A 14,405-nucleotide genomic window follows, 5' to 3' on the forward strand; every position below is an offset into this window, starting at 1 on the left:
CTCTAACTTACACTGCTTATTTTTATATCTAATTGTAATCTTTAAATCATTTTTCCCTCCAGGACCATGGTTCTCAGCTGAGTGGTTCTGTGTCCCCTCCCCCATCCCTGGGACCTTTATTGCAAGTCTGGAGACATTTTTATGGACACCTCTTGGGGGAAGGGAGAAGGCAATGGCACCCCACTCCAGTATTCTTGCCTGGAAAATCCCATGGACGGAGGAGCCTGGTAGGCTGCAGTCCATAGGGTCCTAAGAGTCGGACACGGCTGAGAGACTTCACTTTCACTTTTCACTTTCATGCATTGGAGAAGGAAATGGCAACCCACTCCAGGGTTCTTGCCTGGAGAATCCCAGGGACGGGGGAGCCTGGTAGGCTGCCGTCTATGGGGTCGCAAACACGACTGAAGTGACTTAGCAGCAGCAGCTTGGGGGAGGGCTGCTCCTGGCATCAGACAGTAGGAGCCAGGGATGGGACTAAATATTCTACACAGCACGGAAGAGCCCCACGACAAAGAACTTTCCAGCCCACAATGGCACTAATGCTGAGGCTGAGAAACCTGCTTTATAGCCTCCAACACTGAGAAAGTTAAGCCAGGTTTGCCTACAGTTTTAGGGCTGGATTTGGATACAGACTTGCCGAGTCTGGGTTGAATCCTGGCTCCTTTCTTGCTGGTTGTGAGTCTTCGGATCACGTGCTCGACCTCCCTGTGCCCGTCTTCCTCATTTGCAATGGTCGCTCTGAGCCAACACGTGAGAGTGCCAGGAACACTTTATGCATCGTTACTCTTTTCCCCTTTACTTTAGCTCAGTGTGTAAATGTCAATACCAACAGAGAAACTGACCTCCAACTTGTACGTGTTTTCATTGAATACAAGGTAACGTAGCCTGTTAAGGGGAAACTGTGTGTGTGTCAGTTGCTCAGTTGTGTCCGACTTTGCAACTCCACGGACTGTAGCCCGCCAGGCTCCTCTGTCCATGGAATTCACCAGACAAGAATACTGGAGTAGGTTGCCATTCCCTTCTCTAGGGGATCTTCATCACCCAGGGATTGAACTCATGTCTTCTGCTCTGCAGGTGGATTCTCACCATCTAAGCCACTAGGGAAGCCCCTGAGAGGAAAATACCTTGTTTATATTATCCAAGATTCTATATTTTAAACCCTAGAAAACCCTCCAACCAATCTATACCAGAATTATTGCTAATACGGATTCATTCTCTGAAGTTGTAGGGTTTGTTTCCACAATCCGTGATGCAAGAAACCTTGAGAATAGACTGTCTGTATTCTAACCATCTTCCCCTGGCCTGGTATAGAACATGTGGATACGACATGCCTACCAATGTGGGTTTTAAAGGATTCTAGCTTAGTAATTATAGAGCAATTACAAAGGCCATTCACTGACCTCTTCGCCTCTTCTGCATAAATAATATGTTTCAATACTGCATCAGACTTGCAGAAACCTATAAAAACTTGGCCTCAGGACTGCAGACATCTTGGGTGGGCATTTGGGTACCATTTCCTCCACGGACCTTCTTATCACACTCAGCTTCTTGTCATACTCACCACCTCTACAACTCATTCACTGTTCAAAGCTCTGGGTCAAAGAGGCCAGGGTTAAAGGTTCCAAGCAGGGGTTGGTTCCAGCCATGGCTGGGGTAATGGAGTTTTAGGTGTAAGTGGGCCGGGAGATCGCAATTATTTCATCAAACACTAATCTAAGGGTTGCTGGCCATGAAGGTACTTTGTAGATGTGGTGTGTGTATGAGTATATAACCATATCCTGTTCCTCTTGGGAACCTGATTAATACAGCTAGCCCACCAGCCCCTTGATGATGGTGATCAGCCACGGACAAGAGAATGGTGGCCACATTCATCATGTGATGTCACCTGGTGTTATGCCCACTGCAGTGTGAATTCTTGCATCAAGAGTTTATGCCTCTTAAGACTTCCGGGCAGTCCAGTGGTTAAGAATTTGCCTTCCAATGCAGGGGATGTGGGATCGATCCCTGGTTAGGGAACTAAGACCCCACAGGCTGTGGGGCAACTAAGCCCATGCGCTGCAACTACCGAAGGAAGACACAAGGAAAGAAGGACAATCTTCCATTCAGTCCTAGTCTAATGACGCCAGCGAGGGAAACGCAAAATTGTGCATCACATCTACGAAAAAAATCACCGTAGCAGAATGCTAACGACCGTTAACACTGGAATATTTACTGTTCACCTACAAGGCATTCAATAAGTGTTATTAATGTTTTAAGTTAAAGCCTATGAGCCAAGCATGATAGTAAAGGATTTACAGGCCAGTGAGTAACGGTGTGGGCTTTATGTTAAATTCAGAGCACTTTATCTTAAATAACATGCAGTCTCGTCCCCGAACGACAGAAATAACACCCTCATGACCTGTGGGAAGAGCTGTCCTCTCTGGCCACCTCTGCCCGGACCCTCCCCTCAGCTGGGCTGGAAAAGGAGAAACACAGTAAGTGTCTGTGGGCATAAGTCACGGTGCAGAGTAAGCTTATTTTCTGAAAGCTCAGGAATGCTTCGGAGGGAACTACCTGGGCCACTTCCCTCTTATTTATAACCTCGTCCTTTACTCTGACCAGGCGCACTGGGAGCCTCTTCTTCACCCTCTGTAAGGAATCAGGGACGAGCAATTGCTGCTCTGCATTCAAATGAAGACCTGTCTTGGGCCACTCAGCGTAGGCATCGCTTGGCTCTAGTCTCTAAGACCTTTCTACTCTTATTAACTCGTTGCTCTGTCGCTCAGTCGTGTCCGACTCTGCAGCCCCCTGGACTGTAGCCCACCAGGCTCCTCTGTCCATGGAATTCTCCGGCAAGAATACTGGAGCAGGTTGCCGCTTCCTACTCCTGAGGATCTTCCCAACCCAGGGATCAAACCCTCTACCACTAGCGCCACCTAGGAAGCCCCTGGGATGACTCTTCTAGAACCAGCCTGTTCTATACGGCCTCACTTCCTGATCGACCCAAACTCATCAACAGGGAGCTCCTCTGCCACCTGGTTTCAGGATAGTGGGTCCCGGTCACTGTTTGGGTCACCGCTCTAGCTGCAAGAACCCAGCTTGGGGTCTGACCCAGGCAAGGCTGAGCCGGCCCGCCGCCCCCTCTGGAGATTGGGAGGTGAATTGCAGCCGCCTGCAGAGGCATCCTGCCTTCTAGCCGGCTGCAAGATAACCGCAGGGCAAGGAAGTCATCATCCACCCAGCGGTGTTACAAAGGAAGTCTTGTCCCATTGATCAGCTCCACTTCCTTGGCCACATTGATCTTCCAGGTCCTTCCCAGGGAAAATGAGCTGGCAGGGAAGTGGGGACTGGAAGCTTTTCAAGGGAGACTTAATTCTGCGCCTAATCAGATAAGGCGAAGGTTAAGCAGTCATTCAGGAAAAAGGACAATTTTCCTCGGGATGAGATGAACACTCACCATGGTCCTGAGGGAGATGTCAAAGTACTAAAAGAAAAGGAAGGTACAGGAACTAATTTACTTTTTTGTTTGTTTTTAACGTCTTATTTCTCATTCAAAGAGTACTTTGGGTTAAAAATAGAAGACAGGGGTAAGAAAGTCCCTTGTAACGACTAGGGAAGACGGTCTCGTGTCTCGTATTATCACTCTGTTTTCAAGGCTGTCGTCTGAATTCCAGTCTTCCGTTGCAGCTCAGTCAGCAGAGACTCTGCCTGCAGTGCAGGACACCGGCTTCGATCCCTGGGTCGGGAAGATCCCCTGGAGAAGGAAATGGCGACCCACTCCAGTATCCTTGCCTGGAAAATCTCATGGACAGAGGAGCCTGGGGGCTGCAGTCCATGGGCTTGCAAAGAATCGGGTACAACTCAGCGATTAACACTTACCTACTTACTTACTTATCTGAATTCCCCATCACAAGCCCTACCCATCTATGAGGTGTGAGGAATCCCCAGCGGGTGCCCAGCCTCTGGCTTCTGGAGCAGAGCTTTCCAAAATCCCACAGGCATTGGCCGCACCCAGCCATGCTGTTACCGTGAGGTCTGAGTGGCATGAACCTGCTGTTTTAACTGCTCCAGGTGATGCTGAGGCTGCCCTGGGGTGCAGGGGTAGGTGAATTAACGCACCCCAACTAACTGGTCCTGCTCTCAGCTCTGTAAATACATTAGCTCTACTAAGTCTCTGAAGAGTGCAAGGGGAAGTCCCCATTTTAAAGCTAATCAGTTAGACTTCGGTCACCATTCACCCATAGCTAACGCCCTATTTCCAATGTTCTTAAGTGGTACAAGGACACATGCCTCAGCCCACCATTCATCTGAGCCTTTGAAGGCGCATCTCATGTGTCTCCTCCTCCAGGAGGCTGTCCAGGCCTGGGAAGCCGGGACAAGGTGGCTTTCCTATATATGCCCAGTACGCACTGCCATATATTTGCTCTGGATGCATGGTTATCTATAACTTTCTAGCAAGTGTCCCAAAACGTAATGCCTCGAAAACAACAATATACATTTATTATCTCTGACAATTTCTGGAGTCAAGAATTCAGGAGTGATGTGACTAAACAGTTCTGGCCTGGAGACTCTCGGGAGGTATGCCCATCAACAGCTAACTGGTTTCAGAAGATATGATACATATATATACACACACACAACACACACAGAGGAAATGGAATATTACTCAGCCATAACAACAGAATGAAATGCCATTTGGAATGAAAGAATGACAAGCAACAGATGGACCTAGACATTATCATACTAAGACAAGTAAGTCAGCTAGATGAAGACAAATATCACAGGATACTACTGATGTGCGGAATCTAAGAACAAATGATACAGGTGAACTTGTTTACAAGACAGAACCAGACTCCCACCATAGAAAACAAACATGTTACCGAAAGAGAGGGAGGGATGGATGGAGAGATAAACTGGGAGGTTGGGATGAACATATATCCACCACTAAATATAAAATGAGTAAACAGCAAGGGCCTACAGCACACGGAACTATGCTCAGTGTCTTGTAATAACCTATAATGCAAAAGAGTATAACAACGATCTGTTGTTCAGTCACTGAGTCATGTCCGGCTCTTTGCGACCCCATGGACTGCAGCACCCCAGGCTTCCCTGTCCGTCACTACCTCCCGGAGTTTGCTCAGATTCATGTCCACTGAATCAGTGATGCCATCCAACCATGTCACCCTCTGCCCCCGCCCTTATCCTGTCGCCTTCAATCTTTCCCAGATTTTATATATATACATATGTGAATCGCTTGGCTGCACACTTGAAAGTAACACAGCACTGTAAATTACAATTCAATTTAAAAAGAAAGAAAGAGATATTTTTAGAGTTGACTGGGGTGGAGGATCTGACTTCAAGGTGGCCGCTCACAGGGCTGGTGCTGCGGTGGGTTCCTCCGTTCCTCTTCTCGGGGTCTCTCTTGGGGCACCCTGAAGGTCCTCCCCTGAAGTGGTGGGCTGCCCCAGCAAGGGAGTGGGAGGTAGGGGGAAAGTCAGGCTGCACCTTTCTGGGTCTCGCCTTAGAAGTCACAGACTGCTCTCTAGGCTCAGTTTTCTAGAAGAGTCACTAAGTCCTGCCCACTCCTAGAGTGAGAGGAATCAGGTCCCGCTCTCTGCAGGGAGGATGGTCAGGCATTTAAAATTCCTGTCCTGCAACAGATCGTGCCTTCTAAAGACGGCTGTGCTTCTGCTCCTCTGGAAGGAAGTGGTTGCCCCACGGAGAGGCAGAATCGAATTCCCCGCCCCTCGATTCCCAGAGGGCCACAAACATGCTTGTAACCAACAGGACGTGGTGGCAGCAAAGGTCGGCTCTCGAGGCTAGGTCATAAAAAGCAGAGCACGTCGCCCTGAGCTAGGACCCTCGCTTTGGAAGCCGGGCATTGGCAGCTAGGAAATCCTGCTACCTCGAGCTTGCCGCACCGTGAGGACACCCAGGCCACACGGAGAGAGTGTGCAATTAACAACCTCAGCTGACATCCCGGCCAACAGCCCAGACCTGTGAGGAATGACACCCTCAGGGTTCCAGCCCCCAGCTCTGGAATCTTCCCACTGAGAACCAGACCTCCTGGAGCAGAGTCTAACTGTTCCCACAGGCCCCTGTTCAGATTCCTGACCCACGGGGTCCATTGGCATGGAACGGTTGCCTGAAGCCACTAGATTTGGGGGGTTGTCTTGTTACACAGCAAGTGATAACTGGAACACACACTGCATCATGATTGTCTATTCTCTCTCTCCCTGAAGATCCTTGGCCTGCAAGCTCCTCGGGCTTGTGTCTTCATCCTTCTTATAACACCAGCACTCAAATAGTGCCTGGCATGTAATATGTGTTAAGCCAATGTTTGTTAAGTGAATAATTAGTAAGAGTTCATACAGTTTTGCTAGGATAGTTGTTTTTGGCTGGAATTCATAAGAACCATGGTGGTGGCTCAGATGGTAAAGAATCTGCCCGCAATGCAGGAGACCTGAGTTTCATCAATGGGTCCAGAAGATCCCCTGGAGAAAGGAATGGCTACCCACTCTAGTATTCTTGCCTGGAGAATTCCATGGACAGAGGAGCCTGGTGGGCTACAGTCCATGGAGTCACAAAGAGTCAGACACAACTGATCTATTAACACTTTGACTTTCATGGTTGGAAGAGAACTTCGCCTGTCCAGGTAGGATACCCATCTCCCTGCTGGAGAGGTGTTTGTTGCACTTTCATCCCGCCCTCTTGTGACCTTCCAAATTCACCCTGAAAGCATTTAATCAGGAACTCTCTGCTGCCCTGCAAAGATGTACACCATTAACATAAATAAACAAACCATGATTATAACCGTGGTCGAGACCACAAAGCCAAAAAGATATTTATGTTACCTTTGATTCTAGGCTGTTAAACGTCTGGAAAGCAATTTCCAACTCTTGAGTTGATTTTACCTTCTTAATTTTAGATATTTAGATTATACAGGCTGGAAGTTGTGTTTAAAATTTTTTCTTAGTTGCATTCAAGAGTTTTTCTTAGTTGCATTCAAGATCAATGCATTTGATCTTCATATTAATAAATGTACAAAGGGGATTACGGCACAAACGGGGTTAATAGTGCGTTGGTTAACATTTTGCATTATCTTTCTGAAAATGTGGAGTTCATTTTAAACAAGCCTTAAATTTAAGAAAATGGCATCCAGTTAGTCTGCATGGAAGTTTCAACCACTTCATTTTCAAAATGTTCTTCAGTTGCTCCAGTGCCTTTTTTTGGATTTTGTTTTACCTATTTTTTGGATTTTGTTTTGCCTATTTTGTTGGATTTAATAATGAATACCTCCAATTTAGTATTCATGCAACCAATTTTATAACCAGCTCCAGCCTTGAAGGTAAATACTCCAGTTATTACTAATCCCCCCCACCAAGTCTCCCTTTCCTTCTATATTTACCCAGAAGCCACAGACAATTATCTGGAAACTGCACTCAGCCTTCATTACCTCATTTTCTCATGATTAAGTTTAACTCTCCCAAATTTTACAAATGCTAATTAAATCTTAAAAAGCAAACAAAACGTCAATCAAGACTGATCTACAGTTGTTTGTCATCAGCAGCTGTTAAAAAAAAAAAGTGTTTTCTCAAACTCAAAAAATGTAGATGCTTTGGTGTCAAGCATAGTAGATATATGCTATGATGCGGCTGACGAAAGAGACAGGAATTTTTCCCCCCCAGAATTAAATGTGTATTTGCAGTGAATCCAAGCTTCATCCCTTTATCCCCACTGTACTACCCTGTAACTATGCTGCTGCTGCTGCTAAGTCGCTTCAGTCATGTCCGACTCTGTGCGACCCCATAGACGGCAGCCCACCAGGCTCCCCCGTCCCTGCTCTCCCTGTAACTATGAGAGTCAGCTAAAAGAATAATTTCAGTTACAGCTAGTTCACAATCACCCCCAAATCTGAAAGATAACCAAGCTTAAAAATAAACCTGCTGTGAACGCCTACGTAACACTGTTGATTAAAGAGCCCTGGGGAGAAACCAAAGATGGCTCAGGCCTCAGCCTCACGGCTGGAGACTGGGCAGGGGGACCTGATGGTCCATCTACGGGCACTCGATGTTGCAAAGAAATGCCAGCTTGCCCAGGACGAAACAGACAAATGACTCACTGCCATGACTGACCCCAAAACACATCCCTTCCACCCCTTGTCCCTCCCGCCTCCCTTCCAGGCCGCCCCACCACACACAGTAGGCATGTCCAGCCCCCTGGCCGCAGGGTCCCAGACAAGCTGCTCTCCAGGCTCAGCTGGGGAACAGAGGCCATGGACAGATGGCCAGCACTAAGCCCAAGTTTCCTTTCACCTCCATCTCCCGATGCTGAGGCTTGAGCAGTCTTTTTCTGTGTTGACTCTGGGCAATAACTCAGGCAATATGAAGGGTGACCCAGAGGGACACTTTAAGGTTAAAAGTCTGTAAGAGCAACACTCTCTGGAGAGAGAGTGCAGAGGCTCCGAAGCACATCTCAACTGAAAATGAATCCAGCTACTTCTATAAGGATGAGACGGTTGGATGGCATCACTGACTCACATCACAACTCCTGAGCAAACTCCAGGAGATGGTGATACACAGGGAAGCCTGGCATGCTGCAGTCCATGAGGTCGCAAAGAGTTGGACATGACTGCGTGACTGAACAGCACCACCGCTCTGATCCCCATTAGCAAAGAAAGGCCCAAGTGGGGGACCATTTTCAGGCCTTAACGAGGCATCTCCCTCAATTCCTCTACCTGCTGGGTGGTGTCAGAGATGACTGGCTGGGGAGCTGGAACTTTCACCACCCTCCAGTGGGAACCAGTCCCCCTGCCTCGGACATAACAAGGCACCCCTTCAGGGTGGTATTAGTGGAAGCCTGCAGGGAGCCCAGGTGCCCACTCTGCCCAGCAATGAGGAGGCACCCTCCACCCATCCAGGGTGTCCATGGAGATGCGGTAGGGAACACGTCCTTCCACCCCTGCCAGGCAGTAAGCAAGGCAATAATGCCTCCTCGCACTAACTCCGTGTCAGAGAAAGCCTGCTGAAATAGGCTGAAATGATATCCAGAATCTCAAACCATAAGGCCCCAAATATCCAGGATACAATGGAAACACTGTACAAGCAAGAGCCAGGGAAGTCTCAACCTTAATGAGAAAAGACAGTTGACACAGACCCACACTGAGACTGGTGTGTTTGAACTGTGGTGTTGGAGAAGACTCTTGACAGTCCCTTGGACTGCAAGGAGATCCAACCAGTTAATCCTAAAAGAAATCAGTTCCAAATATTCATTGCAAGGACTGATGCTGAAGCTGAAACGCCAATACTTCGGCCACCTGATGCTAAGAACTGACTCATTGGAAAAGACCCTGATGCTGGGAAAGATTGAAGGCAGGAAGAGAAGGGGACGACAGAGGATGAGATAGTTGGATGGCATCACCGACTCAATGGGCATGAGACTGAGCAAGCTCCAGAAGTTGGTGATGGACAGGGAGGCCTGGCGTGCTGCAGTCCATGGAGTTGCAAAGAGTCAGAAGTAACTGAGGAACTGAACTGAACTGAACTAGACACTGAGACAACACAGACGTTGGAATTATCTAACAGGAATTTTAAAGAGGCCATCATAGAAATGCTTCAACAGCAATTAAGAACACACTTGAAGTAAAGGAAGAGTAGAAAGTCTTGGCAAATAAACAGAAGATACAAAGTAGAGCCAGATGGCAATTTTGGAACTGAAAAAGCAAAAACTAAGGGAAGAAACACAACTGATGGACTCAAAAGAGGAAAGAATCAGTGAACTTGAAGAACAGAAAAAATTAGCCAATCTGAATAACAAAGAAAAGAGGCTGAAAGGGTAGAGCAAGATAGTCCTTCTGGTTACTTGATGGGCTATTCCAAGGAATCCCATGGTTCCTAAAAAGTATAACGCTATTATCCAGGTATTATTTCCAATACAGATGTGAATTTAAGAGTCTTACATTTTCTCCTGTGAAAAACAGTGGGCACGCAATCAGCAATTCTACAAACCCTCTGGAAGTAAATTTGCTAAAACCTCTTTTGCTGCCCTTGAAAGTAGCAATGGAATCAGTCACTGAAAAGATAAGAGCACCTCTTATCTAGTGCACTGGTTTGTACCCTCCTGTCCTCTGGTGAGCACCAGGGCCTCTCCCCTCCCCCAACAATGAAGCAAGTCTGAGGGAAACAAACCTCCCAGGTCACAACATGATGGGTGTCCAGGCCTTTTTGGGGTACCAGCTGTCATTCAGGGCACCAAGTTATGCTGTGAGATACTATAAAGCTGAGCCGTGAGATGCTTGCATGGCTGCACGCTCAGCTCAGTTCAATTCAGTCTCTCAGTCGTGTCCAACTCTTCACAGTGCCATGGACTGTGGGCACGCAAGGCTCCTCTGTCCATGGAATTTTCCAGGCAAGAACACTGGAGTAGGGTGCCATTTCCCACTCCAAGAGATCTTCCCAACCCAGGGATCGAACCCATGTCTCTGCATTGGCAGGCAGACTCTTTACCACTGTGCCATCTGGAAACCCCATAAAGCTGGGTAACCATGCTGCTGCTAAGTCGCTTCAGTCATGTCTGACTCTGTGCAACCCCATAGACAGCAGCCCATGAGGCTCCCCCATCCCTGGGATTCTCCAGGCAAGAACACTGGAGTGGATTGCCATTTCCTTCTCCAATGCATGAAAGTGAAAAGTGAAAGTGAAGTCGCTCAGCCGTGTCCGAGTCTAAGGACCCCATGGACTGCAGCCTACCAGGCTCCTCCGTCCATGGGATTTTCCAGGCAAGAGTACTGGAGTGGGGTGCCATTGCCTTCTCTGAGGGTAACCATATTTGATAAAACAAATCACAATGGATTCATTCTTTCAACAAATATTTATTCGTGCTGCTGGATGTCAAGCACTGTTCTATACAGCAGGGATATGGATGGGACCTAGGGACAGAAAGATCTGAAATACGCTCAAATTCTGGTGGCGTCGGGGCAGGGAGGGATGGAGAGAAATGATGATGAACAATCGAAATAATGAATTAGTTCAGTACAAAGTGACATTCCTCTGCTTACAAAAAAAAAAAAAAGGTGGTTTAGCGTAAAGGGAATGCAGATGGGAGTCAGGGTCGATGGGGCAAGAGATGGAAAAAATCCCAGGGAACGAGAGTGGTGACCCACTGGCAGAGCGGGGGAAGTGTGAGAAGGGCTTCAGGGCACGGTGGTGAACTCGTGGGCCACACCCCTCCGGGAGCGGGCAAACAGCCTGCAGCCTGAGTGGGAGCTCAGGACTAAGACACATGGATTCAGAGTCCTCCAGGCAGGGCCTCGAGGATCCGTATCCTTCGTGTTCTTAGAAGAGGCAGAACCACGAGAACTGAGGGACCGCCGTTTCTGAGGCTTTCTTACCCTCCCCCAGTCGCAACCCTGCTGGCCTTGCTCAAAGTGAGGCTGGGTTGGGTTCTAATTCTAGTAGGAAGGACACTGTCAGTCAGTTTAAAGAAGGTTTTTCTGAAAATCAACTTTACATTTCAGTCTTTTTAAAATATGAAATTAACTACCAAGAAAAGCACTGTAGTACTAAAAAGGGAAGCTATGTGATGTTCAGATAGGTCTCGAGAGATGTTTCTACGGGGAATTAGCCCCCAACAGGTGTTTGTATGCCTGTCTCTGCAATGTTAGCCATGTTCCCTTTTTATTCCCACCTTAAAGTCCTTTGTTCTTTTTTCCTTATTTTTTACTTGAAGTAGAGTTGATTTACAATGCTGTGTTAGTTTCTGGTGTACAGCAAAAGTGATTCAGTTATTATTATCATTCATATATATTCTTTTTCATCCTCTTTTCCACTATTAAGATACTGAATACAGTTGCCTGTGCTGTACAGTAGAATCTTGTTGTTTGTTTTATACACAGTAGTGTGTATCTGCTCTTTCCAAACTCCTGATTTATCCCTCCCCCTTCCTTCCTCTCTGATAAACAGAAACCTGTTTTCTATGTCTGTGCATCTGTTTCTGTTTTGTAAATTAGTTCATTTGTAGTACTTTTTAGATTCCACATACAAGTGATATCATAAGGTATTTGTCTTTCTCTTTCTGACTTACTTTACTTAATGTGCTAATCTCTGGGTTCGTCCATGTTGCTACAAATGGCATTATTTAATTTAAAGTCCTTTGTTCTTAACAGCTCAATGCAACACATACATACACATTCCAGATGATATTAACATCTGCAGATCTGCAGGCTTTTCGCCCCCACAACACTCAAAATTTAAGGCAGAATCCAATAAGGAATAAACAACTCCTATCTCTGGAGGTCAAATCTGCATTCACCTCAAAACAACAATAACAACAACCAAAAAAAAAAATGGGCTTGCAATGGTCAACTTGATTGAAAAAGTAACCATCATTCAGATTTTCAAGATTCATAGGTACAGAAAAAAATTTAGAAGAAATAGAAAATAAGACGTGCTCGAAAGAAAACTATTGAGCACTGATGGATTTAAATAAAGAATCTTTCCCAACTATTTACATTAGGCACAAAAATAATCTTAATTCCATCAATTCACAATTGGTAACATTCAAACAGAAGCCTGGATGAAATGCTAGCTGCCCAACAGGAAAGAACCGCGAACAATAAGATGGAGCCGTGTAATCAGAACCACCGCTGTGAATGGAAGCAAAGAGGGTGAGTTCATGCTGGAAGAAATCCCTGCAACTATCACCATGACCTTGGGGGTCAGTTCTTGGAAAAACACATCACATCCAGCAAGGAAGACTGGCTCTGCCAAGGAAGTAGAAATGCAAACCAAAGAGGAAAAGCTGGGTCACCCATGAATCAGCCTGAAATCTGGTGATAGCATGAGAAAGACTTCTCATCAGAAGTGGAAACCTGACTCGGGAAATGGGTCTCCTCCTCCAGGGGACAGATAGATGCAGCGGGAAATCCCAGAGCCTGGCTCGAAGGTGATAACACAGACCCTTCCTCTCCTGCTGGAACTGATCGCCGCGCTCACATCAATTTCTCCAACAGCCTGTGATACAGGGTGTGCCACGGGGCTGCATTAAAGGCTTTTGTGAGCACTCCCTTGTGAGGAAAGTGCTGCCCAGCCACTAGAAAGAGTTTTTGCAAATTTAACTATAAACTATGTTTATGACCGTGACAAAGGCAGGAAGAGGAGGAGGTTTCTGCTGTCTGCTGTTCCTCATCTTGACAGCCTGCACCCAACGTCACACAGTGAGGCGCTGGGGCCAGAACAGGGGCCTCTGAAGGCACTGGCCAGGTGAGACTGAGAACAAGGCTTTGAACTAGATAGGGCACGAGGGCACTGGGGCATCTGAGCGATCCTGCAGAGGCAGAAACCAATCCCAGCCTCCCGTCTGCCTGAGCTGAGCTGAATTCGGGGGTAAGTCACTTCTTTGGTCTACTCTGTGCTTCCCTATCTGTGCGTTGGAAGAAGTCCACTGGCATCACTTCTGGACTCGCAGGAGCTGCCAAGGGCATGTTTAGTCCTCAGGGCCAGCAGTGATGTGCCTGGCGCCTGCACTCTGCCATCAGCATCCCTCCTGGGGTAGTGCCTGCGAGAAGAACAATGTTTCAAAGCGTCCTGTGCTGTGCTTCCGGGGAGAAAAGTATGCCCTTGCCACCTCCCAAGCCTATTCTGCCAGCTTTCCTTAGACAGAGCTGAGGAAAAGGCAACAGGACCTGTACTTCCCTGATGGCCCAGTGTTTCAGAACCTGCCTTCCAATGCAGGGGACTCCAGTCTGGTCCCTGGTCGAGAAACTAAGATCCCAAGTGCCACAGGGCAAAGAAGCCCTTGGGCCACAACCAGAGAAGCCCTCGTGCCTCAGTGAAGACCCAGCGCAGCCAAAACACAGGCAGCAGACCTGCCAGGGCAGTTTTGTAAAAGAGTCCACACACAGCTCAGAGAAGCGACCCGCTCCAGTACTCTTGCCTGGAAAATCCCATGGGTGGAAGGAGCCTGGTGGGCTGCCGTCTATGGGGTCGCACAGAGTCAGACACGACTGAAGCGACTTAGCAGCAGCAGCCGCACACAGCTTGATGCCAACAAGTGTTTCCTTAGTAAGATTATAACCATCCTCTTTATATAATATTTTAAATACTGATTTAAATCTCCCAAAGGGAAGATCTAGAGGCTCCTCATTTCTACAGACCTAAGCAACAATTGTAACACTCATTATTAGCTGAGTCCTGTGAAGAAGTTGGCTTAAAGCTCAGCATTCAGAAAACTAAGATCATGGCATCTGGTCCCATCACTTCATGGAAAATAGATGGGAAAACAGTGGAAACAGTGGCTGACTTTATTTTTCTGGGCTCCAAAATCACTGCAGATGGTGACTCCAGCCATGAAATTAAAAGACGCTTACTCCTTGGAAGGAAAGTTATGACCAACCTAGACAGCACATTAGAAAGCAGAGACATGACTTT

At 47.2% G+C, this 14,405-nt stretch overlaps 1 protein-coding gene across 5 annotated transcripts in view; it reads right to left on the reverse strand.

Annotated features, from left to right (window-relative positions):
* Nucleotides 1–14,405, reverse strand: part of AGPAT4 (1-acylglycerol-3-phosphate O-acyltransferase 4) — a 1,411,158-nt gene that overhangs the window by 50,422 nt on the left and 1,346,331 nt on the right. Inside the window, exon 1 of one of the 5 annotated variants that reach the window (XM_070795615.1) lies at nucleotides 8,002–8,116. The exons of the other annotated variants lie outside the window; for them this stretch is intronic. Coding sequence (XP_070651716.1) covers nucleotides 8,002–8,107 — 106 coding nt within the window. The 5' untranslated portion in view covers nucleotides 8,108–8,116. Of the gene's footprint in view, nucleotides 1–8,001; nucleotides 8,117–14,405 lie in introns of those variants that run through there. 5 annotated transcript variants of the gene reach the window in all.

Source organism: Bos indicus, chromosome 9 (genome assembly GCF_029378745.1).
Source record: "Bos indicus isolate NIAB-ARS_2022 breed Sahiwal x Tharparkar chromosome 9, NIAB-ARS_B.indTharparkar_mat_pri_1.0, whole genome shotgun sequence".
NCBI lineage: Eukaryota > Metazoa > Chordata > Mammalia > Artiodactyla > Bovidae > Bos > Bos indicus.